Below are 25,797 nucleotides of genomic sequence, written 5' to 3' on the forward strand. Positions count from 1 at the left end.
TTATAGAAATATGAGAATTGTGTCTTTGTCCCAGAAGAGACTCCGGGTCCCATTAAAGGTCCTCTGGGGTCTTTGGTTTCATCTCGTGTCCTAAACCTCAGTGGACAGAACATTTCTCCTGCCGTCTCTGTTCAAACCATCAGAACTAAACATTGCAATCACTCAATCCACCCATCATGTTTTAAAACTGCGATGTTTTAACACACACAAAACACAAACACTGCATTCAAAAGTGACTCCAATACATTCAGCCATTAGTTTAATCCCAAATTTTTTCCTTGACCAACAAACCTTGAAAAGATCTAGGCACTTACATGTAGTTATTACTCCTAAATATTAGGAAGAGCAACTTGAAACATTGAAGCACCATTGAAACTTCCACCACTGGGAAGTTTATAAGGTATATAAGGTTTATAAGGTATATCTCATAGATATAGATAGACAGAAGTATAGACTGATATACAGACAGACAGAAGTATAGATAGACAGACAGAGAGAAGTTTAGATAGATGGATAGATAGATAGACAGATGTATAGATAGACAGACAGAAGTATAGATAGACAGACAGAAGTATAGATAGACAGACAGACAGAAGTATAGACAGACAGACAGAAGTATAGATAGACAGACAGAAGTATAGATAGACAGACAGAAGTATAGTTAGACAGACAGACAGAAGTATAGATAGACAGACAGAGAGAAGTATAGACAGACAGAAGTATATTTAGACAGACAGACAGAAGTATAGATAGACAGACAGAAGTATATTTAGACAGACAGACAGAAGTATAGATAGACAGACAGAAGTATATTTAGACAGACAGACAGAAGTATAGATAGACAGACAGAGAGAAGTATAGACAGACAGAAGTATAGACAGACAGACAGAGAGAAGTATAGACAGACAGACAGACAGACAGACGTATAGATAGACAGACAGAGAGAAGTATAGACAGACAGACGTATAGATAGACAGACAGAGAGAAGTATAGACAGACAGACAGAATTTTAGATAGATAGACCGAAGTATAGACCGACAGACAGACGTATAGATAGACAGACAGAAGTATGGTTAGACAGACAGACAGAAGTATAGACCGACAGACAGACAGAAAGAAGTATAGCTAGACAAAGGTATAGACAGACAGAAGTACAGACAGAAGTACGATGGATGGATGGATGGATGGATAGTTTTCAGTTCAGTCTGTGAGAGAGTTCATATGAATAACACAGAATGACATAGAGGGGACATATTCTGTGTTATACTACAGGTCACAATTGTGACCATCTTCATTTATCTGCATCCTGACAACAGAATAAACCATGTATTAATATAATTTCAATATGTATTTTTTGTGTGCAAAAAATTAATGAGCTATTCAAAAATTAACTTTTGATTGATTCATTAAATTTTCCTGTCATTTCTGTGCTTTCATATTGTCAATGTGTTAAGATGGCAGTACCAAGAAATAAGTGTGTGTGGTCACACGACCAAACTACACAGCACTGTTAGACCTGCCCAGAACTCATGTAGACATCTTAAATGTGTATTATAAATGAAAATTTGCTTCATAATAGAAGTTGCTTTTTAATACCACACTAAAATATGCAAGGAAAATTTACAGTCACAATCGTGACCGGTGGGATTAAACATAATGAGTGCTGCAGGCATCATCATCACTAAAGATGCACAATCAAAATATTAATAACCAGACATAACACTTACAAAGAACAAAGAAGTAAACCAAAAACAAATCACTAAACATGGGATACATTTATCAGTTTTCAATTTTAAAATGATATTTCCATGGTTTTCATTACTGTATGAACCTTATAGTGTTGTATTTTCTGATGTGAAACTATATAGCGCCACCTAGTGAACATTAGCTGCAGTAACGCAGTAGTCCAGGGGCCTCCGGTTCTCTTAAAGGGCCCCGTGTGTGTCAGATGTAATGCGTCTCAGATGCTCTTCTGATTGTGAGGTTCTTACATTTTTCTCGCTGCTTTTAAAAACACGATTAAAGTGGTTATCGTTATTAATACTCATATTCATTCTGTCACACATGAAGGTCGATGAATGACGACATTATATTATCATCCTCTACTGTAAAAAGCAGCGGTGCTCAATTTTCATACAGATAAAAAATATATGAAATATAAATTGTGACATAAATATACATCTTTAACAGAACAATCTGTACTATGTCGTCAAAGAAGGACTTTTTTTTAATAAGGTTTCATTTTATAAGGTTTCATATTTGTATCATCAGATATTTAATAGTCCTATATTTTATATGAAGACTCTAGCCTATACTAAACTCTATCAATAAAAAGAGCATTTAAACTAATCTGTGTTTACATTTGTCTATTGAATTTAACTTATTCCTCATTTGCCTAGTTTTACCATGAGGTTAATTTTTGATGTGGTACCTTGTTTTGATTTTATTGTATTATTTTTAATATTATTGTAATTATCATTATACCTTGAAGTACCATAGAGTTGTGTATATGAATATGGTAATCATGTAGATCTATGATATAATATATATCTGAACTATTATATTTTGTAATTAAAAGAAACAGCCTTGATACTATTTATTAGTGAAATCACAGTATGGTTTATTTTGATGTAAAAAATAAATCACAGGCAATTTCACTTTGTCAGGTGGAGATGGGAAAAAATTGCATGATTAATTGTAAAAAAAATAATTGTCAAACAAGCATATGTTTACATTAAATTTATAGTTATAAATGATAAAAATAACATGTTTTAGATTTTTTTTATGTGTATTTCATATTAGTGGTATACATTCATTTATTGTATTTGACAGGTGTGATGATCAGAGGAGTTGAGTTTTTACCTCCCTGGTTTAGATATGGGCTAAAATAAGGATAGAGTTTCCCAGTGAAAGACTGAGCAGTGAAAGAGTAGATATGAGAGCTGGACTCCACATCATAAAAGGAGACCAGACCCTCCTCATAATCCACAAACACACCGACCCGCTGCGGCTTCACTCTCAGAGACAGAGAGATGAGTGGATCAGTACAGGCGTCATATTCATTCTCATTCCTCAGAATCACAGTCCAGTATCCATCACTGGGACTCAGTGTGATCAAACCCTTCCTGTTAATGGATTCTCTGGCCACTCCTAAATCCCAGTCAGTCTTTCCCTTCACCTGCACCTCAAAATAAAATCTCCCTGAGGAGAATCCCTTCTTTCCCAGGACAAGTACACATCTATCAAATCTCTTCGGGTTGTCTGGGAGTTTCTGTTTAATGTCTCCACATCTCACTTGTTTTCCATCATCAGACAGGATGAGTTCAGGATGAGCTGTATCAGGATCCAGAGTCACATCCACTGAGAAAACAGAGAATATGAATCATAACTTCATAATACATTTTGTGATTATGTTTTTAATATGTAATCAGTGTTTAATCACAGTGATGAAGCTGTGAGTGTATGAATGTAATCTAGTGTAGAGCAAACACACGCACACACACACGCACACACGCACACGCACACACACACACACACACACACAAACACGCACACGCACACGCACACTGTACCTGCATACTGCTGCATCCTCTTCAGATCTGTAGAGACTAATGACAATAAAACATCGTCAGATCTTTGACATGTTTATGTGTGGAATTGCAGACAAGTTTTCAGATTATATTTAAAGAATTGTTTAAACAGGTTTTCAATCTTTTAGATGCCACACAGACCCCTCAATATGACCATCCCTATGTGAGGGACCCCCCATCCTAAAATTTACAAGCATCTGCCTTTTATAAACACTCAATTTATACACAAAAATATATATATTAAAAATCTAAAATTAGTTTCAGTCACATTATTATATAGTTTGTTCTACTCATTGTAGTAATGAATTATTATATGTATTATTTATTTCTTGCTTATTTATTTAATTTTAATCAAATGTATTTATTCATATGAATCATTTATTTTTTATTTTAATCTACCGGTAATTTAGTTTATTATATACATTAATATTTTTATTTTATTTTATTTATTTTAAACTAATTTATTAATCTAATTACAGTTTTTTTTATTCGCTTTGGAACTATTTTCACAAGTAAGAACTCTTAGTACAAAAATCCAAACGGATCACCCTTGTAACACAGCTAGTCATTCTTTCAAAACCTGATCTCATGCTTTCATTCCGTTATATCATATATTTTCAGTCCACATTATCATTGTTTCAAACACAAGATTATTGTAATATGTAATGAGAACATTTAATTTAATCACCAAAACACAACTGTGTGATCTTCTTTCAATTTAGTACTTTTAACAATCAATTCATCCAACAGCAAACAATGCAATATACATGTTTCAAATCACCCTGTTGCTGAATTAATTACAGTAACACGGGCTACAGATGCCACATAAGAAAATATGCTTACATTACCTAACTTATGTAATTGAATCCATAATGTTTTTAATAGTATCTATTCAGCGTAGCCATGAGGTGCTGGGCTATAGAACAGAGTTTGCTGCCAATAGAGTAAATGTTTGGTTCACTATCTGTCTGGGTATACATGGGCATAATGATTTTAATTCTGTTCAAACTGTATATTCTCTCGCCTTACACTATACCTACCCATCAAACAAAACTTTCTGCATTTTTACATTTTCAAAAAACACACAAATAACGATCATTCTGTAGGATTTATAAGCTTGTTTCCTCATAGGCAGCAAAAAATGTCCCCGCAAGGACAAGGATTTAGGATATCACCATCTTTATAGGGACATGTTGTCCCCATAATGTAGCGTTTTATTGTGAATGAAACGTTTATGTAGATGAAACTCTTATTTTGTGTGGTGAAAAGGATACTTTGTGGTTTTGTGTATTGTACTACCACAATTGAAAATATGCTGAAATGTTTGAAAAAAAGTGAACTTTTGATGATCTGTTGTGATATGAGTTTTGAAAATTTACACCTTGCTTGTGAAAATAATACCAAAGCGAATAAACAAATTATATTATTATTATTATTTATTTCTTTAAAAGTCATTTTCTAGTCTTATCCACAGACCCTGTTACTCTCTTGTGGCCCCAGTTTGAAAACCCCTCGTGCACAACATCATGTTTTATCTGATCAGTGTGTGTCTCCTTCACCCCTGTGTGTGTGAGCTCTAAATATTCCTCCTTTTAAGAACATCTTTGTAAATGTTTTGTGAAACATTTTATATTTTTATTGTTTTGGATTGGAATAGTGCTGTTTATTCAGCAAAGACAACACTATGAAAGTAAACTTTAATAAAAAAGCTCTGAACTACAGGTCTGAAGTTCTCCTCTAAAGAAGAACAAATGTGCATCTTAAATCCATGATGTCTGTTGATTTGATTTTCCTCTGCTAAACTGATTTTATCTGACACCTAATCATATTTAATATGTTTACAGATGTACTAAAGCCTCTGGTTTCTGGTTACAGTGAAGGTTACAGTAATGTTTCTGAAATTAGAGCTGAAAATAATCCATAAACCACAATATTCATTCTTCATTACTGATATTAAAACATAATGAATGTATCTGTGCGGTGTGTTTGCTATTGTCGTACCAGTGTGAGTGAGTTTCTCCTGTAGAGTGTCCTGCAGTTGAGTCAGAGCTCTCCTCAGAGTCTCCAGACTCTCATCAGTCTTTACACTGATCTCAGACCAGTTCCTGGTGTTTCTAGAGCTGCCCCGGGATGAGTAAATCTACAGCAGGAGAGAGGAGAAATCCTTCAGCATGGGGAGTGTTATGGTGTCATATACTGCATTATCATTGATCAGAGAGATGTTGACTGACCTGTAGGAGGTGGAGGTGATCTTCAGTGTGTGAGAGCTGCTCCAGCTCAGTGTTTCTCATCTTTAGCTCAGTGATCTCCTGCTCCAGCTCTTCAATGAGCTCTTCCTCCTGTTTCTCCAAAGCTTTCTGCTGCTCCTCCATCATCTCCAGCAGTTCAGTCTGACATCTCTCAATGGAGCGGATGAGATCAGTGAAGAGCTCAACACGGGCTGCTTTCTCCTTCTCTGAGTTTCTCTGCTCAACCAGGACAATCAACTTATTATTCATTACTATTTCTCATATGTCAGTGTTTCCTCAAATCATGTATTTTTGAGAGATGTGTGTTATTACTGTGATCAGTTAATCACAGACATGTTGATATTCAGATCAACACACTGGCTGTGTCCGAAATCACACACTCTCTTGCGTAGGTACTTATTTTTAATAAGTGATTACTTCACAGTCATTAAACAACTATTATGTATGAAATAGTATGGATATGTGTGGTATGAATATCTAGACGTACTACAGCCGCCATGTTGTCATTATCATGTGACCTATCAGCATAAGTTATGTCACTTCACTGTCATTCATAAATCTTCTCCCGTGGCCTCATGGGATAGTAAAGCGCCCATCGTATGCACACTTCTGAATCTCACTGGAAGTAGTAGGTCAACCGGGGACTTTTTGGCTACACTTTTTATGATTACTGTGAATTCGATCATACTTCTCTATAGTAGGGAAGTGTGTGATTTCTGATGCAGTCATTTGGTTATTTGTTCCTGAATGAATCTACTGTTTTTAATCATTTTTGAGTAAAATCAATGACCCTCATAAGACACAAGTCACTTGTCGTCACCTACAGGTCTATCGATGTAACCTGCACAAAGAGTCTAAAATCCCCAGCACTAAAACAGACTGACAGACTGTCTGGAACAAACACAGACAAGCGGAGGGATGCAACAGTGAAAAGTCCCAGTGCTGTTGGATGTAAATCAGGACTCTTGGAGGACCAAAGCTAAATAATGTATAATAAATATTTAAATTAAATTATTTTAAACTCACTTTTCTGACTTCTGATGAGTGTTTGACATCTTGAATCTTCTTGATCCTGTCCTGGATCATCTGCTGCACGTCTTTCTGGGTCTTCATCAGTTCAGTCTATAGACAGAGAACAACACACACACATTTATCATAAAAGAGATTTACTGCCTTCTGAGGAAACACAATTCTTTTCATAACAAACTTTTATTACATAAGATTAAATAAAATGTGTTTATTCTTGTGTTGAGCCCTTAAACGCCCAATAAAATTAGCTTTAACTGTAATATCTACCTTCTTCTGTTCACTCTCCTCTTCTAAAGGAACAGTGTTGTGGTTCTTGTGATCTCCTTCAGTGCAGGACAGACACACACACGTCTGATCATCTCTACAGAACAGCTCCAGAGGTCTCTCATGTTTCTGACAGATATAGTCCTCCAGATTCCTCACAGGATTGATCAGTTTGTGTTTCTTTAAACCTGCCACTCTCAAATGAGGCTCCAGGTGAGTTTCACAGTAAGAGCTCTGACACACCAGACACGACTTCAGGGCTTTCTGCTTTCTGTCCACACAGTAGTAACACACAATTTCAGGATTTTTCAGAACTCCAGGTTTTTTCTCAGGACTTTTCTTTTTATAGTGATCTACGAGTTCTCTGAGTGTGGTATTAATCTTGAGATCAGGTCTGTGCTTGAATGTTTCTTTACAATATGGACAGTTGCAGGTCTGGCTGTTGTCCCAGCACTTATTCAGACAGGTCTTGCAGAAGTTGTGTCCACATGGAGTGCTGACTGGATCAGTGAACACGTCCAGACATATAGAGCACTGAAGCTCCTCAGTCAGTGGACCGCTGGAGGAAGACATCGCTGGAGAGAGAAATGAAGAAGATAAATCACCTACTACTGTACTAGTCTGAAGTCTTAAAACACACTGAATTCATGTTTCTCGTGATCTTAAAGACATGTTGTTCTTTGTAGGGCTTCTGTGTACATTTTTTTAAAATTCTGATGATGAAGATGATGTAAGAGTCATATACTGTCAGCTGGTCATTACTGCAAAATGACCCCAGACAAGCTGATCAGTACTTAATATGAAGTTGTACTGTAAATTACTGAACTGTATTTAAAGATCATCACATGAGAAGAGTAAACGAGTTATTCACTAATTCATTATTTTCCGTGTTACTGACTTACATGGAGGTATATCCTCAATACTCCTTCTCCTGGTTGTTCTTGCTTTTGATGATGTTGGTGAAGATTCTGCCATTGTTTTTTCTTGAGTTTTCAAGCCTTTGCAAGAAATGTCACAGTTTCACAATATAAATTATGACCAATATACTTATTAGACAGATCTAAGCATTTGCTCATTGTAATACTGCATTTGTTTTACACACTGTTTGGTCAATCTGGAAAAAATCTTGCTTGAAATCTTCCCTCAAAAGTCAGATTTGTAGTTTATATTCTCTCATGACCATTTAATCAATATATTCATATTAAAGTGTTAAAATCTCATTGATAGTGAGGGAAACACAACCACTCCTCAGTGAAAGATTAACAAACTCTGAACTATGACCTTCTGTTTAGATCAGAAACATCATGTACAAAGTCATATAATTACCCACAAATATATATCTCCACAAAATAAACAGATATTGTGTGACCAAGTCCAGTGTGTATGACACAGTGAAGTTATCATTTAGTTTAATGTAAATGTGATTTTTAGCTGCAGTTTAGCAAGTTTGTGTTCTGTCTGTCTGCAGCTCCTTTACTTCCTGTCTTTTTAGTCCTTATGTCACGTGACAAAATGACAGCAACACCAAACTTTGCTTTAAGATTAATCAAACAACATCATTTAAATACAATTCTGATATAATTTCAGTGCAGTGAACAACTAAAGTAGTTAAGTATTTCACAAGTTTAAACATGGTTCTGTTCAACTTATTCCAATTTGTCATAAACCCACTAAACCAGATCACTTCCATTAGAAACCTGATCAGCTCAATCTCTCTTATATTTCTGTCATTACCTGTGAGGATCAGATGTGTCCTCAAGACTCTTTGAGCGGATCAATAAATATTCTGTTGTTTGAAGAGGTTGATCATTTCAGTCATTCGTTGCTGATCTAGTTTCACTTTCTCTGAATCGCTCTGTGAAGTGCAGTGATGTCAGAGCTCCTCCTGTATTCACACTTTTACATTTGTCCCTGTGTAGCGTAGTGCCCTTCCTCTAACCGGGAATTTTATGGGTGACGCCCTGGGTCTTTAATATAATAGACTGCATTACAAATTTTAGTATAATTTGTAATGCTACCTGTTGTATCGTCGTGTAATGCTATCTGTTGTGTTTGTGTTGTGTCCTAAGCCGACAAACAATTAACCCTTAGTTTCTGTTGCAGGCCTGTTTCGCTGCTCAGGATCATAGAGGCCAAAAACCTATGGAAGCAGAAAAGACTCATTAATAATTCACGCAAAAAACACAATGCACACATGTGTAGACAATTTCACATGCATGAAATCAAATTTACATGCACAAAAAACTATTCACGTGCGAAAAATACAAATATATATGGGTGTTTCTGCAACTACGGGCACTTTTGACTATCCCAATTTTTAAAAAATCAACCTTTTTGAATTTACATTTTAACCATCATGGTCTGTAATACATATAACAATGTACACAAAATGTAATGTAGTCTTTACGATTTTAATCTGGAACATGTTTATTTTTTATGTTTTTTGGGTCATCTTCTTAAAAAGTGTCCTTACCGCAACGTTACAATAACGTTCATTTCATACATTTTCCTTTATTTGTTTCAAAAAAAAAAAAATCATATTTAAATAGCTTTTTCAAATTTTACGCAGTTTTGTAAATACTGATATAAAATAATAATATACAAAATAGGGAATTTCATGTTTTTTTCTATGCCATGTAAAAAAATTACAGAAACCTTAGATGTCAATTGTCTCCATACGCACAATTTAACATTTATTTTTTTTTGTAACAGATTTTGCAATTTCAATGTGTAAATCATGTCAGCTTAAGTGTTAAAATATTTTTTTTGCAAATTAAAATGTGAAAAAAATAGAAATAGAGCAGTGCTGCGGTAATGACATCTTGTGTCGGTAAGGACACAATGTTAAAGTGCCACGGAATCAAAAACAGGCTAAAGAACAACAGTAAAAGAAACAGGTATTGCATGCAAGATACTGCAAAACTGCTACTAAATAACTCTTTTAATTAACTCTTTTAACTGCTTTAAAAACATTTACATTTACATTTAATCATTTAGCAGACGCTTTTATCCAAAGCGACTTACAAAAAAGGGGAGAGCAATAGAAGCAACGAAACAAACAAGGGCAACAGCTTGTAAGAGCTGTAAGAAGTCTCAGTTAATAAGTACAGTACACAATTTTTTTTTTTTTTGTTGGGACAAACAAACAAAAATTAATGGAAAGTTAAGTGCTAAAAACATTGTCTCCTAAAGTTGATGCTGCACAAACCTTAGTAATAAAATAACACAAACCCATAGCACTAACAACATCTCACCACAACATTTTTTCTCATTAATGTACACACAGCACCCCATAATGTCAGAAAAACACAGAATTGTTGAAATTTTTGCAGATTTATTAAAAAAAGAAAAACTGAAATATCACATGGTCCTTGAGTATTCAGACCCTTTCCTCAGTATTTAGTAGAAGCACCCTTTTGATCTAATACAGCCATGAGTCTTTTTGGGAAAGTTGTTCACACCTGGATTTGGGGATCCTCTGCCATTCCTCCTGCAGATCCTCTCCAGTTCTGTCAGGTTGGATGGTAAATGTTGGTGGACAGCCATTTTCAGGTCTCTCCAGAGATGCTCAATTGGGTTTAAGTCAGGGCTCTGGCTGGGCCATTCAAGAACATTTTAAGGGTCATTGTCTTGTTGGAAGGTGAACCTTCGGCTCAGTCTGAGGTCTTGAGCACCCTGGAGAAGGTTTTCGTCCAGGATATCCCTGTACTTGGGCGCATTCATCTTTCCCTCGAATGCGACCAGTCGTCCTGTCCCTGCAGCTGAAAAACACCCCACAGCATGATGCTGCCACTACCATGCTGGTGATATTTTTCTCCACACATACCACTTAGAATTAAGGCCAAAAGTTCTATCTTGGTCTCATCAGACCAGAGAATCCTTATTTCTCACCATCTTGGAGTCCTTTAGGTGTTTTTTAAGCAAACTCCATGCAAACTGTCATGTGTCTTGCACTGAGGAGAGTCTTCCGTCGGGCCACTCTGCCATAAAGCCCCGACTGGTGGAGGGCTGCAGTGATGGTTGACTTTTACAACTTTCTCCCACCTCTGCATTTCTGGAGCTCAGCCACAGTGATCTTTGGGTTCTTCTTTACCTCTCTCACCAAGGCTCTTCTCCCCGATAGCTCAGTTTGGCCAGACGGCCATCTCTAGGAAGGATTCTGGTCATCCCAAACGTCTTGCATTTAAGGATTCTGGAGGCCACAGTGCCAAGTGGAGCAGAAATGTTTTTGTAACCTTGGCCAGATCTGAGCCGTGCCACAATTCTGTCTCTGAGCTCTTCAGGCAGTTCCTTTGACCTCATGATTCTCCTTTGCTCTGACATGCACTGTGAGCTGTAAGGTCTTATATAGACAGGTGTGTGGCTTTCCTAATCAAGTCCAATCAGTATAATCAAACACAGCTGGACTCAAATGAAGGTGTAGAAACATCTCAAGGATGATCAGAAGAAATGGACAGCACCTGAGTTAAATATATGAGTGTCACAGCAAAGACTCTGAATACCTAGGACCATGTGATATTTCAGTTTTGATTTTTATAAAAATCTGCAAAAATGTCAACAATTCTGTGTTTTTCTGTCAATATGGGGTGCTGTGTGTACATTAATGAGAAAAAAATAACCTTAAATGATTTTAGCAAATGGCTGCAATATAACAAATACTTTCCGTACCTACTAAAATATATATATATATACTTCAGTACTAATACTGTCATTCAATTTAAAAAGAATGTAAAGTAAACCTTGAATTTGTCTCTACCGCGACACAAGGTCTTTACCGCAACACCTACATTTGCTGCGGTAAAGACATGTTTCGGTAATGACATTTTTGCTAATATTTTAGCTAATTGCAGCTAGCAAGGCCTACTACATTAGTTTTGACTCTTAGCATCTTAATATACAATAATTTAACAGTAATTTACATTTATTTTTTAAATGTAGTCCAAAATACACAGTTATTAAGCTGAATGGTAAGGACGCACAATAAATACTAGAGCAGAAAAGATCATGTTTACCTTATTTTTTTGGCATCTTCTGAGTGAGGTAGTGTGGTGGCCCAGTCTGTCAGCAATGTGCTCAAGTGATAATTTCTGTTTCCATAAAAACTAGACTTGTTTGTGTTTAATGACATTTCATAATAAAAGTTTTTTTTCATTGTTGCGGTAAGGACTCAAAAGTGTGGGACAGGCACATTTAGGTTAAAAAATCATAAAAATGATCAGTAAATAATACAAAGAATTTTAAGATGATTTAAATGAATCTGTATATTAAACAAGTCCATTCGAAATAATATCAAATTTTAATTAAATTAGCTTATGTTATGTATCTCAACATTGAGACCACAGGTGTGGGACACTAACAAAAATGGTGTTTTGAGCTATAAACGCTTCATAATATTATATTAAATCATATTACTCAGTAATTATATTTTTTGTCAAGGTGTGTAATGGCACTGTGAATATATTTATAAAGCATCATATGACAAATTTTAACATAAATCTAAAATTTCACTGCTGGGACTTAAAAGTGCCCGTAGTTGCAGAAACACCCATATTCATAAAATACATTTCACAAATGCAAAACACAAATCGTAGATTTACAACTGTGCATAAAAACTTTTGAATGTTTAAAATTTACACGTTTGTCCTTGAATGTGAATGTGCGAATCGTCATTCGCGTGTGGATCGCCTGTGATGTGTGTGTGTGTGTGTGTATTTTGAGACTCCCCTGGCAGCGCTTGTCCCATTAAAGGTTGCATTCATTTAATAATTTGAATAAATATAATAATTTACATGTATTTTTAGTGAATCCTGTTAATGTACAATACTGACGTGCAAATATTGTATCTGTCCAAAAGTATAGTTTGCATGTTATTTGCACATGTTGCAAAGAACTGCTACTTTTATATGGTGTATTTCACCCAGTAAAGCTGTTTCACTTTGTAAATAGTATATACAGCTATTTTATTTTGGGAACATGAGGGCTCATCAGGACTGCCAGTGCATAGGGCCCGGATACTAGTTTATTATTGAATACATTTTGACATTTATTTAGAAAATTATGGGTGTGTCTCAATCAGCTAAGTTTGGTAGGCAGAGCACTGATCAAGGCATTAGTCCGTGGGGTGACTACTGAAATAGGGAGCTGATTGAGACCTATGTCTGCCCATTTGTGAGGCTTAAAACTTTTTGCCCCCTTTTTAATCAAAAGGCAGAGTAGAAGCAAAATAAGAAACTTTTTCTTTTTTACATATTGTATGTAATATAGTGTTGCTAAATTGGATATTTAATAAAACAATTTTTTAAGTTAAAAACAATATTTTGCCTTAAATATAATACGTTGATTTGTACAAAAATAGATGGGAGACAGAGAGATATTAGGGAAAATTAAGAAAAGGAAAAGGGAAGTGAGGGTACCGTTCAAAATAAAGCCTTTAATTATTTAGGTAAAAAATAGGGTTGTCTGTGTTTCTACATTTTATTTTAGGTGCATATTGGCCTGGATGGGTGTAGGATTTCCCAGCCTGAAATTGTGTCCCAGTCCAGCCCTGCATGGCTGCTTCACTTAATTGAGCCACAGAGATAAAAATAAACAGGTAACTTCATACAAAATGTTGCTCTCTATAAAGGGATACTTCACCGCTTTTTCATATTAAACTATGTCATTCCCTTAACTAAGAAGAGTTGACACACATCTCTCTCGTCTCAGTGCGTGCACTTAATCGCTTTGACCCGCGGTGATATTCTGATAGCATTTAGCTTAGACCACTAAGCCCAGTTCATTCACTATGGTACCAAATAGACATCAAGTTAGAAACCACCAAACACCTCTACGTTTTCCCTATTTAAATAGGCTACAGTTACACTAATCGCTGAACGACCAGTGCTGCGTTCTACTCCACTTTAAGACAGGCACTTGCAAATTTCGCTGCCCTTTTTGAAGTACGTTCCACTTCTGAAGTGGACAAGGGACGTTTGTATGGACAGACCCTTGCTCCCTCGATTTTGACAGAGGGAGCGAGTCTACTTCATATGTACACTTCAGGCAGCTTCATATACCACAATGCAATGCCATTGTGACGTCACCGCATATCGCGTTTAATTTACCCCACCACAAACAACTCTGATTGGGTTGAAAAACTATTTTTAAAAACATTTAAAACAACTCGAATAAACCATACTGTACAGAATGTTGCATGAAATAATTTCGTAAAGGAAAACAATACATAGTAAATCAACTTCATAATGGATTCCAATTGATCAAGTGTTTAGGGCGGTCCAGTACAGTCCATTGCAAATATTCCAGCAGTAGTGGGCACTCATGCAACGCAAGCAATGACGCACATCCGAGTGAACGAGACTGAGGGAAGTTCGCGAGTGAAGGGCATGATAAAAACGAACTGGAACGCAGCATGGTGACACAAAATAAAACGTGGCGCTTTTCTTAGCAGGTTAGGAACTATAATGTATGGCGGAATAGCACTTCTGAGAATACTTCGACTCGGCGCAGTAAAAAGTCACGCCTGAAAAATCCTCCCTCACATCTCCCTCTCCCCCCAGAAATGGAGGAGGGAGGATTTTTCAGACGACTTTTTACTGAGAGAGGTATGTATCAACTCGTTTTAGGTATGGGAATAACAGTTTAATATGAAAAAGTGGCGGAGTATCCCTTTAATCAGGGTCAGTCGAAGATCGTCAGGTTAATCGGAATCCATCAATCGCGAGCCTCACTCACGAGCAGCCGCCAGCGGTCCTTTATTGATCCAGCAGCTCAGCTTCTCAACGCGGAATCACCTCGCTCCATTCAACAGTGCACGAGACTCTTTTACATTATGTGTAGTTATTACATCATGAGTTGCTACAATTAGGACAAAGTTGAACAGCTAATTTACTCCATATATCCCTATAAGGCCATCTAGTGGCAAAAGTCATGAAATATCATGCTATATTATGTTTTCCCACAAGAGGTCGGCAATAAGACCCAAAGACATTTTGAGTTGTATTTAGTTATTTTGAATTTAAGTTGAAAGAATGTGCTTAAATAACTATTTAATTTTAAATAGTAAACCTAGTAATTTTAAATTATTACAAAAAATTATTTTAAAAAAAGAGGAGGATAAGAGGAAATTACAATATAAATATCAAAGACGGTAACAAAATCAACCTAACAGCTTCACATGAACGAAAAGACAAACTAAGGGGGTTAAAAAATGAATAACTGAACAAGACACAGGTGCACAGCTCAACTGGTTACCACAGAAACAAACCAGGCTGTAATCAGTAACCATGGAAACTAAACAGGATGGGAAAACATGGACTGAAACATGGGGACAATAAAAAGTAAAATAAAAAATAGTCAATAAAAACAGAACAAACCTGACATGTAGCCTTTGCACTAATAGACAGATTTCTGATGCAAGTTTCTGTTTTTTACATCCAGCTGGAGCAACCGTATCTCAGAGCTTTTGCTGTTCACAATTCACACCAAAGCCATTAGACACGTTAAGCAGGTTTTGTCAGATCAGTGTGTTTCTGCTCCTGTCTGCTTCTGTTGCTGTTGGTTGGGGCTTGTTTTTGCTGATTGAACATGCTGAATCTTAATGTCTGAGAATTGACATAGACCTACTGTAATAAGACACATTGGAGATTTACTGTAAATTAATTAACACATTGTAAATATGAAAATATTTTTTAGTCCACTCAACTATAGCTTGCATTACATACACAGATAAAAATATATAATTCCCCAAATTCTCCAGTAGAGGCTGCCATTCTCTCACAGTGACTGCTGTTATCAGTGTTGGGTGTGGAAGAAACATTAAGGAGAAAAGTTTGAGTGAAAGTTTGAGAGGGCTAGTCTAGAAATCTAGACGCACCCTAGCGGCAGCAAATCTAATCTGCCGCGAGTACGTCTAGCAACTCTCAATACACTTCTGAGCTGTAAAAACCAAACTCTGGTCAGGCCAATCACATCGTTTATAGAGTCAGTGGGCGGGGCTTAACATAATGACGATAGGTCATTATGTTAAGTCTAAAATAATATCTGACTATATCATTGTAAGTGAATCAAATTCATTTAAATAATACTTTTTCTGTTTTCCAAGATGGTGCCTGTCCGTGAACGTGAAATGCACTGTGTTTATAAAGTATCTTCTTATTAAACTGTTTGTACACTTACAAAGTTCTCAATGCTTCGGTTTGCATGTAGGGACCCTCATTATGCTACCATGTTAGTGTGAGGCTATTTTGAGCCTTGTTAGTGGTATTAACTAGCGATTTAATTTCACTACCCTGTGCTCAATAGACAAGCGTTATAAGCTAATCTATTTTTAGAGATAAAACTCTTTACATTCGATTTTCATGAAAATGCATCTCAGAGAAAGATCTACTCGGTGACCATCTGTTAATTACCCCTAGGGTCATTTCTCACCGGAGTTGTCCTTTAAAACAAGCATTATATTTTATTATTAAAATTATAGTTTTAACAATGAAAAAATAACAAAAAATGTTTAATCTGTTTTATTATATAGATCATTATTTTCATTGTGTATTTCAGGGGTATACAATACATTCATTTATTGTAATTGACAGTTGTGATGATCAGAGGAGTTGAGCTTTCACCTCCATTGTTTGGATATGGGCTAAAAAATGGATAGAGTTTCTCAGTGAAAGACTGAGCAGTGAAAGAGTAGATATGAGAGCTGGACTCCACATCATAAAAGGAGACCAGACCCTCCTCATAATCCACAAACACACCGACCCGCTGTGGCTTCACTCTCAGAGACAGAACGATAGAAGGACCAGCTCCAGCTTTATATTCATTCCCATTCTTCAGACCCACAATCCAGTATCCATTACTGGGACTTGCTGTGATAAATCCCTTCCTGTTAATGGATTCTCTGACCACTCCTAAAGCCCAGTCAATCTTTCCCTTCACCTGCACCTCGAAATAAAATCTCCTTGAGGAGAATCCCTCCTTTCCCAGGACACAGGGAAATCTATCAAATCTCTCTGGTTTGTATAGGACTTTCTGTCTAATGTCTCCACATCTCACTTGTTTTCCATCATCAGACAGGATGAGTTCAGGATGAGCTGTGTCAGGATCCAGAGTCACATCCACTGAGAAAACAGAGAATATGAATCACAACACAGATATTTTGTGATGATACTCTTAATTTATAATCAGTGTTTAATCACAGTGAGGAAGCTGTGAGTGTATGAATGTAATCTAGTCTAGAGCAGACACACACACACACACACACACACACACACACACACACACTGTACCTGCATACTGCTGCATCCTCTTCAGATCTGTAGAGACTAATGACAATAAAACATCATCAGATCTTTGAGATGTTTATGTGTGGAATTACAGACAAGCTTTGAAGAATTGTTTAAATCAGGGGTTTTCAATCTTTTAGATGCCACACGGACCCCTCAATATGACCATCCCTATGTGAGGGACCCCCCCATCCTAAAATTTACAAGCATCTGCCTTTTATAAACACTCAATTTATACACAAAAATATATATATTAAAAATCTAAAATTAGTTTCAGTCACATTATTTTGTTCTGCTTATTATAATAATGAATTATTATATATACAGGTCCTTCTCAAAAGATTAGCATATTGTGATAAAGTTCATTATTTTCCATAATGTAATTATAAAAATTAAACTTTCATATATTTTTGATTCATTGCACACCAACTGAAATATTTCAGGTCTTTTATTGTTTTAATGCTGATTATTTTGGCAAACCCAAAATCGGTCCTTCTCCACAATCTTCCTCAGGGTCCGGTCACCTCTTCTCGTTGTGCAGCGTTTTTTGCCACACTTCTTCCTTCCCACAGACTTCCCACTGAGGTGCCTTGATACAGCAGTCTGGGAACAGCCTATTTGTTCAGAAATGTCTTTCTGTGTCTTACCCTCTCGCTTGAGGGTGTCAATGATGGCCTTCTGGACAGCAGTCAGGTCGGCAGTCTTACCCATGATTGCGGTTTTGAGTAATGAACCAGGCTGGGAGTTTTTAAAAGCCTCAGGAATCTTTTGCAGGTGTTAAGAGTTCATTAGTTGATTTAGATGATTAGGTTAATAGCTCGTTTAGAGAACCTTTTCATGATATGCAAATTTTTTGAGATTTGAGAATTTTGGGTTTTCATGAGCTGTATGCCAAAATCATCAGTATTAAAACAATAAAAGACCTGAAATATTTCAGTTGGTGTGCAATGAATCTAAAATATATGAAAGTTTAATTTTTATCATTACATTATGGAAAATAATGAACTTTATCACAATATGCTAATTTGAGAAGGACCTGTATTATTGATTTCTGTCTTATTTCAATTTAATCTAGTTTTTATTTATATGAATCATATTTTATTTATTTTGATCAAATTTTGTTTTTATAGATTAATAACTAACTAATATTTTTATGAATCCCATTTTTATTTATTTAGATCTAATTTATTGCTTTACTCATTTATTTTAATCTAATTATTATTATTTATTTCTTTAAAGGAAGTGTATGTAAGATTATGGCCAAAACTGGTACTGCAATCACTTTCAAATGACTGTAGAGCGGTGTATCCCCTCTCCCCCTCCCCCTGACTCGAGGTTGCCAGATATGCTGCAGGATCAGCAGGAACGTTTGTAGCTGCAGCTGTGGTAACTAGAGCAGATCTGCCAACCCGGATGCAGAAACACTACTGACTTTGTGATTGGTCGATAGGTGGAGGGCGGAGGTTCAGGCCAAAACACAACATGTCAACATCAACATTAGTTGAGGGCTGAACAACAACTTTTAAATGACAATATCCTGGCCGGACTACTGTTGTCAGTGATTTAACTATTTGAAATTAACATCATTTCTTAATGTCTAGTGACATATCAGGGTCATTTTATGATTAATTGAATTCATTTCTTACATACAGTTCCTTTAAAAGTCATTTTCTAGTCTTATCCACAGACCCTGTTACTCTCTTGTGGCCCCAGTTTAAAAAAACCCTGGTGCACAACATCATGTTTTATCTGATCGGTGTGTGTCTCCTTCACCCCTGTGTGTTTGTGAGCTCTAAATATTCCTCTTTTTAAGAACATCTTTGTAAATTTTTTGTGAAACATTTTATATTTTTATTGTTTTGGATTGGAATAGTGCTGTTTATTCAGCAAAGACAACACTATGAAAGTAAACTTTAATAAAAAAGCTCTGAACTACAGGTCTGAAGTTCTCCTCTAAAGAAGAACAAATGTGCATCTTAAATCCATGATGTCTGTTGATTTGATTTTCTTCTGCTAAACTGATTTTATCTGACACCTAATCATATTTAATGTGTTTACAGATGTACTAAAGCCTCTGGTTTCTGGTTACAGTGATGAAGCTGAAGGTTACAGTAATGTTTCTGAAATTAGAGCACATTCTTTATTACTGATATTAAAACATAATGAATATATCTGTGCGGTGTATTTGATATTGTCATACCAATTTGTTTGAGTTTCTCCTGTAGATTGACCTGCATTTTAGTCAGAGCTCTCCTCAGAGTCTCCAGATTCTCATAAGTCTTCACACTGATCTCAGGCCAGTTCCTGGTGTTTCTAGAGCTGCCCCGGGATGAGTAAATCTACAGCAGGAGAGAGGAGAAATCCTTCAGCATGGGGAGTGTTATGGTGTCATATACTGCATTATCATTGATCAGAGAGATGTTGACTGACCTGTAGGAGGTGGAGGTGATCTTCAGTGTGTGAGAGCTGCTCCAGCTCAGTGTTTCTCATCTTTAGCTCAGTGATCTCCTGCTCCAGCTCTTCAATGAGCTCTTCCTCCTGTTTCTCCAAAGCTTTCTGCTTCTCCTCCATCATCTCCAGCTGTTTAATCTTACATCTCTGTGGAGCGGATGAGATCAGTGAAGAGCTCAACACGGGCTGCTTTCTCCTTCTCTGAGTTTCTCTGCTCAACCAGGACAATCAACTTATTATTCATTACTATTTCTCATACGTCAGTGTTTTAGAGGGGTTTCAGAATCCCTTATATTAATGCACAGTTTGCACTGAATGAGTCCTCAAATCACATGTCTTGTTGAGGAGATGTGTGTAATTACTTAACTAAGTGATATGCAGACATGCCAATATTCAGATCAACAGCGCAATTGTGTGAGTGATTTTGAACAAGAAATTAATATTAAATAACTTACACTTTAGACAAATATTGTTCGCTACAGTAGTATCTATTATATAGTATTGATATGTGTACCAGTTGTATGAATATAATCTAGATGTACTACAGCCGCCATGTTGTCATTATCATGTGACCTATCAGCATAAGTTATGTCACTTCACTGTCATTCATAAATCTTCTCCCGTGGCCTCATGGGATAGTAAAGCGCCCATCGTATGCACACTTCTGAATCTCACTGGAAGTAGTAGGTCAACCGGGGACTTTTTGTCTACACTTTTATGAGTACTGTGAATTTGGACATACTTCTCTTGTCATTATACTGTTTTCCACCAAATAGTAGGGAAGTATGTGATTTCTGATGCGCCCAATGTAGTGGCGATTCTTCCCGAATGAGTCTACTGTTTTAATCATTTGAGTGAACTCAATGACTCTCTCATAAAGACAAGTCACTTGTCGTCACCTACTGGTCTATTGATGTAACCTGCACAAGGAGTCTAAGGCCATGAACACACTAATACGTTTTTGTTTGAAAACGCACCTTTTTCTCTCCTTATTGGCCTTCCATCCATCGATCACAGTAAATGCCTTTATCAAACAAACACAATGATTTATTTCTAATCCACCCGCGATTGATTGGACTATTATTTTTATATTACACATAGCCTGCAAAATCGGACGATATAAGCACAAACTGCACGCACACACGTACACGTTCGGCGCACCCTAACCCTTCAAATGTCAACTCGAGACTGGGAATAGCACAGTTCAAGAATGGAATATTACGAGATTTATCGGCCAGCCAGGCTTTGTGAGCCCTGGCCCATATGTGTCTGAGTCCATCGTGCTAAAGGTATGCTCTGTTAGACACGTACACATAAGCAAAACGATCTATAACAATACAATACTATTACATATAAAAACACGTTTTACTCACATAAGTGTGTTGCACCATTCCTGTCGGATCCAAATCCAGCTCGACCGGAGATTTGTTTACAAACGATTCCGCAGCTACTACTACAAGTAATAACCACTTAAAATATATTTATTTTAATATTTTTTATTATTTATATTTCAATCTGTGTAGTAATTAAGGTTAAAATAGAGAATTCCAATTCAAAGAGGTAAATTAGATTCATTTTGTTGCTTAAAAAAGAATAATGTTCATTTGTAATGCCATTATAGTTGCCTTATGGCTTTTTAATAAATGTATCTTCTAGTTGCTCAAAAACAGTCTTACATTTGAATAAATATTTAGATATGATCAAACACTAGATTTCTTTAAATGTGAAATTTTAAAATGTTAATAACTTATGCATCATATTAGGACTTAGTATCCTAATATTTTTAATGAATAGTGATACTTATATAAGCACACACAAGTGAATATTAATGAATGCGAGCACATTTAAATTCACCCAAGAAACGTTTAAAATAGTGCTAAAATAGTGCTAATACAAACTAATGTTTCCTTATTATGTACAGTAAGCTATATACTACATATAAATTGATACTAAATTAAGTTCAAAATAACATCCCCAAAATTGTGGTTTTGGTCTATACAGCTAATTTTGACCTTCATGACAACTGTGAGGGAGGTGAATTTTTTATAACTTCGTTTACATTATATAAAGTCCTTAAAGGGGGGGTGAAACACTCAGTTTCAGTCAGTGTCATGTCAATCTTGAGTACCTATAGAGTAGCATTGCATCCTGCATATCTCCGAAAAGTCTTTATTTTTTTTATAATTATATAAGAAAGATGCGCTGTTCCGAGTCTTTCCGAAAAAAGCCGAGCGGGTGGGGGCGTGTCGTGTGAGCGGAGCTAAATAATGACGTGTGCAGCAGCGCGCTGCAGTGAGGAAAGTGAGTCGCTCTGTGAGGAAAGTGAGTCGCTCTGTGAGGAAAGTGATTCGCTCAGTGAGGAAAGTGATTCGCCCGCCGCGTGAGGAAAGTGATTCGCTCTGTGAGGAAAGTGATTCGCTCAGTGAGGAAAGTGAGTCGCTCTGTGAGGAAAGTGATTCGCTCTGTGAGGAAAGTGATTCGCTCAGTGAGGAAAGTGATTCGCTCAGTGAGGAAAGTGATTCGCCCGCCGCGTGAGGAAAGTGAGTCGCTCTGTGAGGAAAGTGATTCGCTCAGTGAGGAAAGTGATTCGCCTGCCGCGTGAGGAAAGTGAGTCGCTCTGTGAGGAAAGTGATTCGCCCGTCGCGTGAGGAAAGTGCTAATACAGATCGACAGCCGGCCTATCAGTGGGTAAGTCAGTAGCTACTGGTTATATCACCTGTTTAGCATCCTACAAGCCAGCGCTTTGATGGGCGTAGCCTGTTGCTTTCGCTCTCTCCCTCGCTCTCTCTCACGCGCTTCCGGTAGAATTGTCCGTAAGGCCCATACAAGGAAATTCCGCCCCCGTTAACGTCAAAGGGGACGCATGATCTCAAAAAACTTGCCGAAACTTATGACTAACCGGAAGTAGTATTTTTGACAAAGAAATACTCCCATCAAACGTCCACCTTAACTTTTGAAACTTTGTCTATGTTTAGTATGGGATTCCAAGTCTTTAACAGTGTACAAAGATCAGTATGCATGAAACAGCATTTCACCCCCCCTTTAAAGTTCTGCATAAATAAGGGCGTGGTCACTTTGAATGACAGGTGGCTAGCCATTTATCCGCTGTCTGTTAGTCATCGCGTCACCTAAGCTCCGCCCACATCCCGTTTCTTTCCCCATTTTCTGTAATCCGGGCGTGACGCGTAATACCAAGATGGCAACGGCCAGCTTCAAAACTGCTCTTCAGAATCCTATGGGTGACGTCACGGACACTACATCCATATTTTTTACAGTCTATGCATGTGGGGCATATTGTACCAATAGATATGTATCTTTATACCACTGTGCCAGTTATGTGCTATTCACTTTCACACAGTACCTAAAATACATTACGTTGCACACTTCATTCAACAGTCCTGCAAGGATGACAGAAAATTTACTTGCATTTGCTGTCCTGTGGCAAAACACGAGCAGAGTTGCGTTTTAGACCAAACATAGGCTAATGGTTGACCGAGTGCGACCTGGACGCATCAGTGATTGTTGAGATATTTTGCTAAATAAAATGCTAAATAAATCCTGCCAAAAGAATTGTGTGATAACTTTATGATGTCTGTATCATTTCAGTGAGCGTTTATGAGGTTTTACGTATGCGCAGTAAGTTGAATTTGGTGTTTACTGACGTTTCAGTGTGGATGAGAAACTTGGAAAATGTTAGTGTTGATGGAGAGCGTTTTGAAACGAAAACTTTCAAATCTATCGGGATTAATGTAAACAGTCTAAAATCCCCAGCACTAAAAAAGACTGACAGACTGTCTGAAACGAACACAGACAAGCGGAGTGAAAGAAACGGTGAAAAGTCCCAGTGCTGTTGGATGTAAATCAGGACTCTTGGAGGACCAAAGCTAAATAATGCATAATACACTTTTAACTTAAAATAAATTATTTTAAACTCACTTTTCTGACTTCTGCTGAGTGTTTGACATCTTGAATCTTCTTGATTCTGTCCTGGATCATCTGCTGCACGTCTTTCTGGGTCTTCATCAGTTCAGTCTATAGACAGAGAACAACACACACACACACATTTATCATAACAGAGATTTACTGCCTTCTGAGGAAACACAATTCTTTTCATAGTAAGCTTTTGTTATATAAAATTAAATTAAATGTGTTTATTCTTGTGTTGAGCCCTTAAACGCCCAATAAAATTAGCTTTAACAGTAACTTCTACCTTCTTCTGTTCACTCTCCTCTTCTAAAGGAACAGTGTTGTGGTTCTTGTGTTCTCCGTCAGTGCAGGACAGACACACACCCGTCTGATCATCTCTACAGAACAGCTCCAGAGGTCTCTCATGTTTCTGACAGATATAGTCCTCCAGATTCCTCACAGGATTGATCAGTTTGTGTTTCTTTAAACCTGCCACTCTCAAATGAGGCTCCAGGTGAGTTTCACAGTAAGAGCTCTGACACACCAGACACGACTTCAAGGCTTTCAGCTTTCTGTCCACACAGACGTCACACACAACTTCAAGTTTTTTCAGAACTTTAGGTTTTTTCTCAGGAATTTTCTTTTTATAGTGATCTATGAGCTCTCTGAGTGTGTTATTAATCTTGAGATCAGGTCTGTGCTTGAATGTTTTTTTACAATAAGGACATTTGCAGGTCTGTCTAAGTTCCCAGCACTTATTCAGACAGGTCTTGCAGAAGTTGTGTCCACATGGAGTGCTGACTGGATCAGTGAACACGTCCCGGCATATAGAGCACTGAAGATCCTCAGTCAGTCGATCGCTGTAGGAAGACATCGCTGGAGAGAGAAATGATGAAGATAAATCACCTACTGTACTAGTCTCAAATTTGAAAACCATGAATTTAAGTTTATCGTGATCTTAAAGACATTTTGTTTGAAGGGCTTCTAGAGATCATGTGTAAGCTGGTCATTACTGCAAAATGAACCCAAGCAATATGAAGTTGTACTGTACATTCCTGAGCTGTATTTTGAATATCACCACATGAGAAGAGTGAACATCATTCATGTGCTAATTCATTCTTTTCTGGGTTATTGACTTACATTGAGGTATATCCTTAATACTCGTTTACCCTGTTTTTTTCTCTCAATTTTGTTGATTTTGGTAAAGATTCTGCCATTGTTTTTTCCATCAGGCCTTTGCAAGAAATTTTTATACAATTGTGTATTTCACAATGTAAATTATGACCAAAATATTAATTAAACAGATCTAAGCATTTGCTCCTTGTAGTACTGTATTTGGTCTACACACTGTATTTGGTCAGATTTAAATGAAATCTTACCTCAAAAGTCAGATTTGTAGTTACTTCATATTCTCTAGTGGCCATTTAATCAATATTCATATTAAAGTGTTAAAATCTCATTGATAGTGAGGGAAACACAACCACTCCTCAGTGAAAGATTAACAAACTCTGAACTATGACCTTCTGTTTAGATCAGAAACATCATGTACAAAGTCATATAATTACCCACAAATATATATCTCCACAAAATAAACAGATATTGTGTGACCAAGTCCAGTGTGTATGAAATGTGTAGTTTTAATCTAAATGTGATTTTCAGGTGTAGTTTATGAGTCGTTTATTTCCTGTTTCTTCTTTATGTCAAGGGACAAAATGACAGAAACGCCAAACTTTGCTTGAAGCTCAATCAAACAACATAATTTGAATACTATTCTGAAACCATTTCAGTGCAGTAAACAACTAAAGTAGTTAAGAATTTGACATGATTAAACCTGTTCTGTTCAACATATCCTAGTTGACATAAACTAAACCAGATCACTTCCATTAGAAACCTGTTCAGCTCAATCTCTCTCTTATTTCTATCATTACCTGTGAGGGTCAGATGTGTCCACAAGACTCTTTGAACGGATCAATATTCTGTTGTTTGAAGAGGTTGATAATTTCAGGTGTCCGTATTGCTGAGTTTCAC

The 25,797-nt window shown here is 36.8% G+C and overlaps 1 protein-coding gene and 1 pseudogene across 3 annotated transcripts; both read right to left on the reverse strand.

Annotated features, from left to right (window-relative positions):
- Positions 1-2,598: 2,598 nt before the first annotated feature.
- LOC137048105 (E3 ubiquitin-protein ligase TRIM39-like) lies at positions 2,599-8,998 on the reverse strand. Of its 3 annotated transcripts, none has more exons than XM_067426108.1 (8): positions 8,867-8,998; positions 8,035-8,130; positions 7,136-7,707; positions 6,866-6,961; positions 5,822-6,055; positions 5,592-5,730; positions 3,573-3,599; positions 2,599-3,360 (listed from the first exon to the last, which is right to left on the reverse strand). In XM_067426108.1, exons 2-8 carry the CDS (start codon positions 8,105-8,107, stop codon positions 2,813-2,815), a joined length of 1,689 nt encoding a protein of 562 aa, XP_067282209.1. In that variant the 5' UTR covers positions 8,108-8,130; positions 8,867-8,998; the 3' UTR covers positions 2,599-2,812. The 3 variants fall into 3 exon arrangements, with proteins under 3 accessions (XP_067282209.1, XP_067282208.1, XP_067282210.1); XM_067426107.1 differs by having other exon boundaries at positions 3,573-3,608; XM_067426109.1 differs by lacking the exon at positions 8,035-8,130 and having other exon boundaries at positions 3,573-3,608; positions 8,867-8,986.
- A 7,701-nt stretch (positions 8,999-16,699) lies between these two features.
- On the reverse strand, positions 16,700-24,643 carry LOC137047596 (E3 ubiquitin-protein ligase TRIM39-like; annotated as a pseudogene).
- Between the last annotated feature and the right edge of the window lie 1,154 nt (positions 24,644-25,797).

The sequence above is a fragment of the Pseudorasbora parva genome, chromosome 19 (assembly GCF_024679245.1).
Source record: "Pseudorasbora parva isolate DD20220531a chromosome 19, ASM2467924v1, whole genome shotgun sequence".
Classification (NCBI taxonomy): domain Eukaryota; kingdom Metazoa; phylum Chordata; class Actinopteri; order Cypriniformes; family Gobionidae; genus Pseudorasbora; species Pseudorasbora parva.

Bases quoted from the DNA above. Each gene is read 5' to 3' on its own strand.
- LOC137048105 (XM_067426107.1), bottom strand. From the start codon at position 8,107: ATGGCAGAATCTTCACCAACATCATCAAAAGCAAGAACAACCAGGAGA. The intron at 5,731-5,821 runs GTCAGTCAACAT...CTCCTGCTGTAG, and splicing joins ATCACCTCCACCTCCTACAG to ATTTACTCATCCCGGGGCAG. The intron at 3,361-3,572 runs GTACAGTGTGCG...CTGTTTTCTCAG, and splicing joins GAGGATGCAGCAGTATGCAG to TGGATGTGACTCTGGATCCT.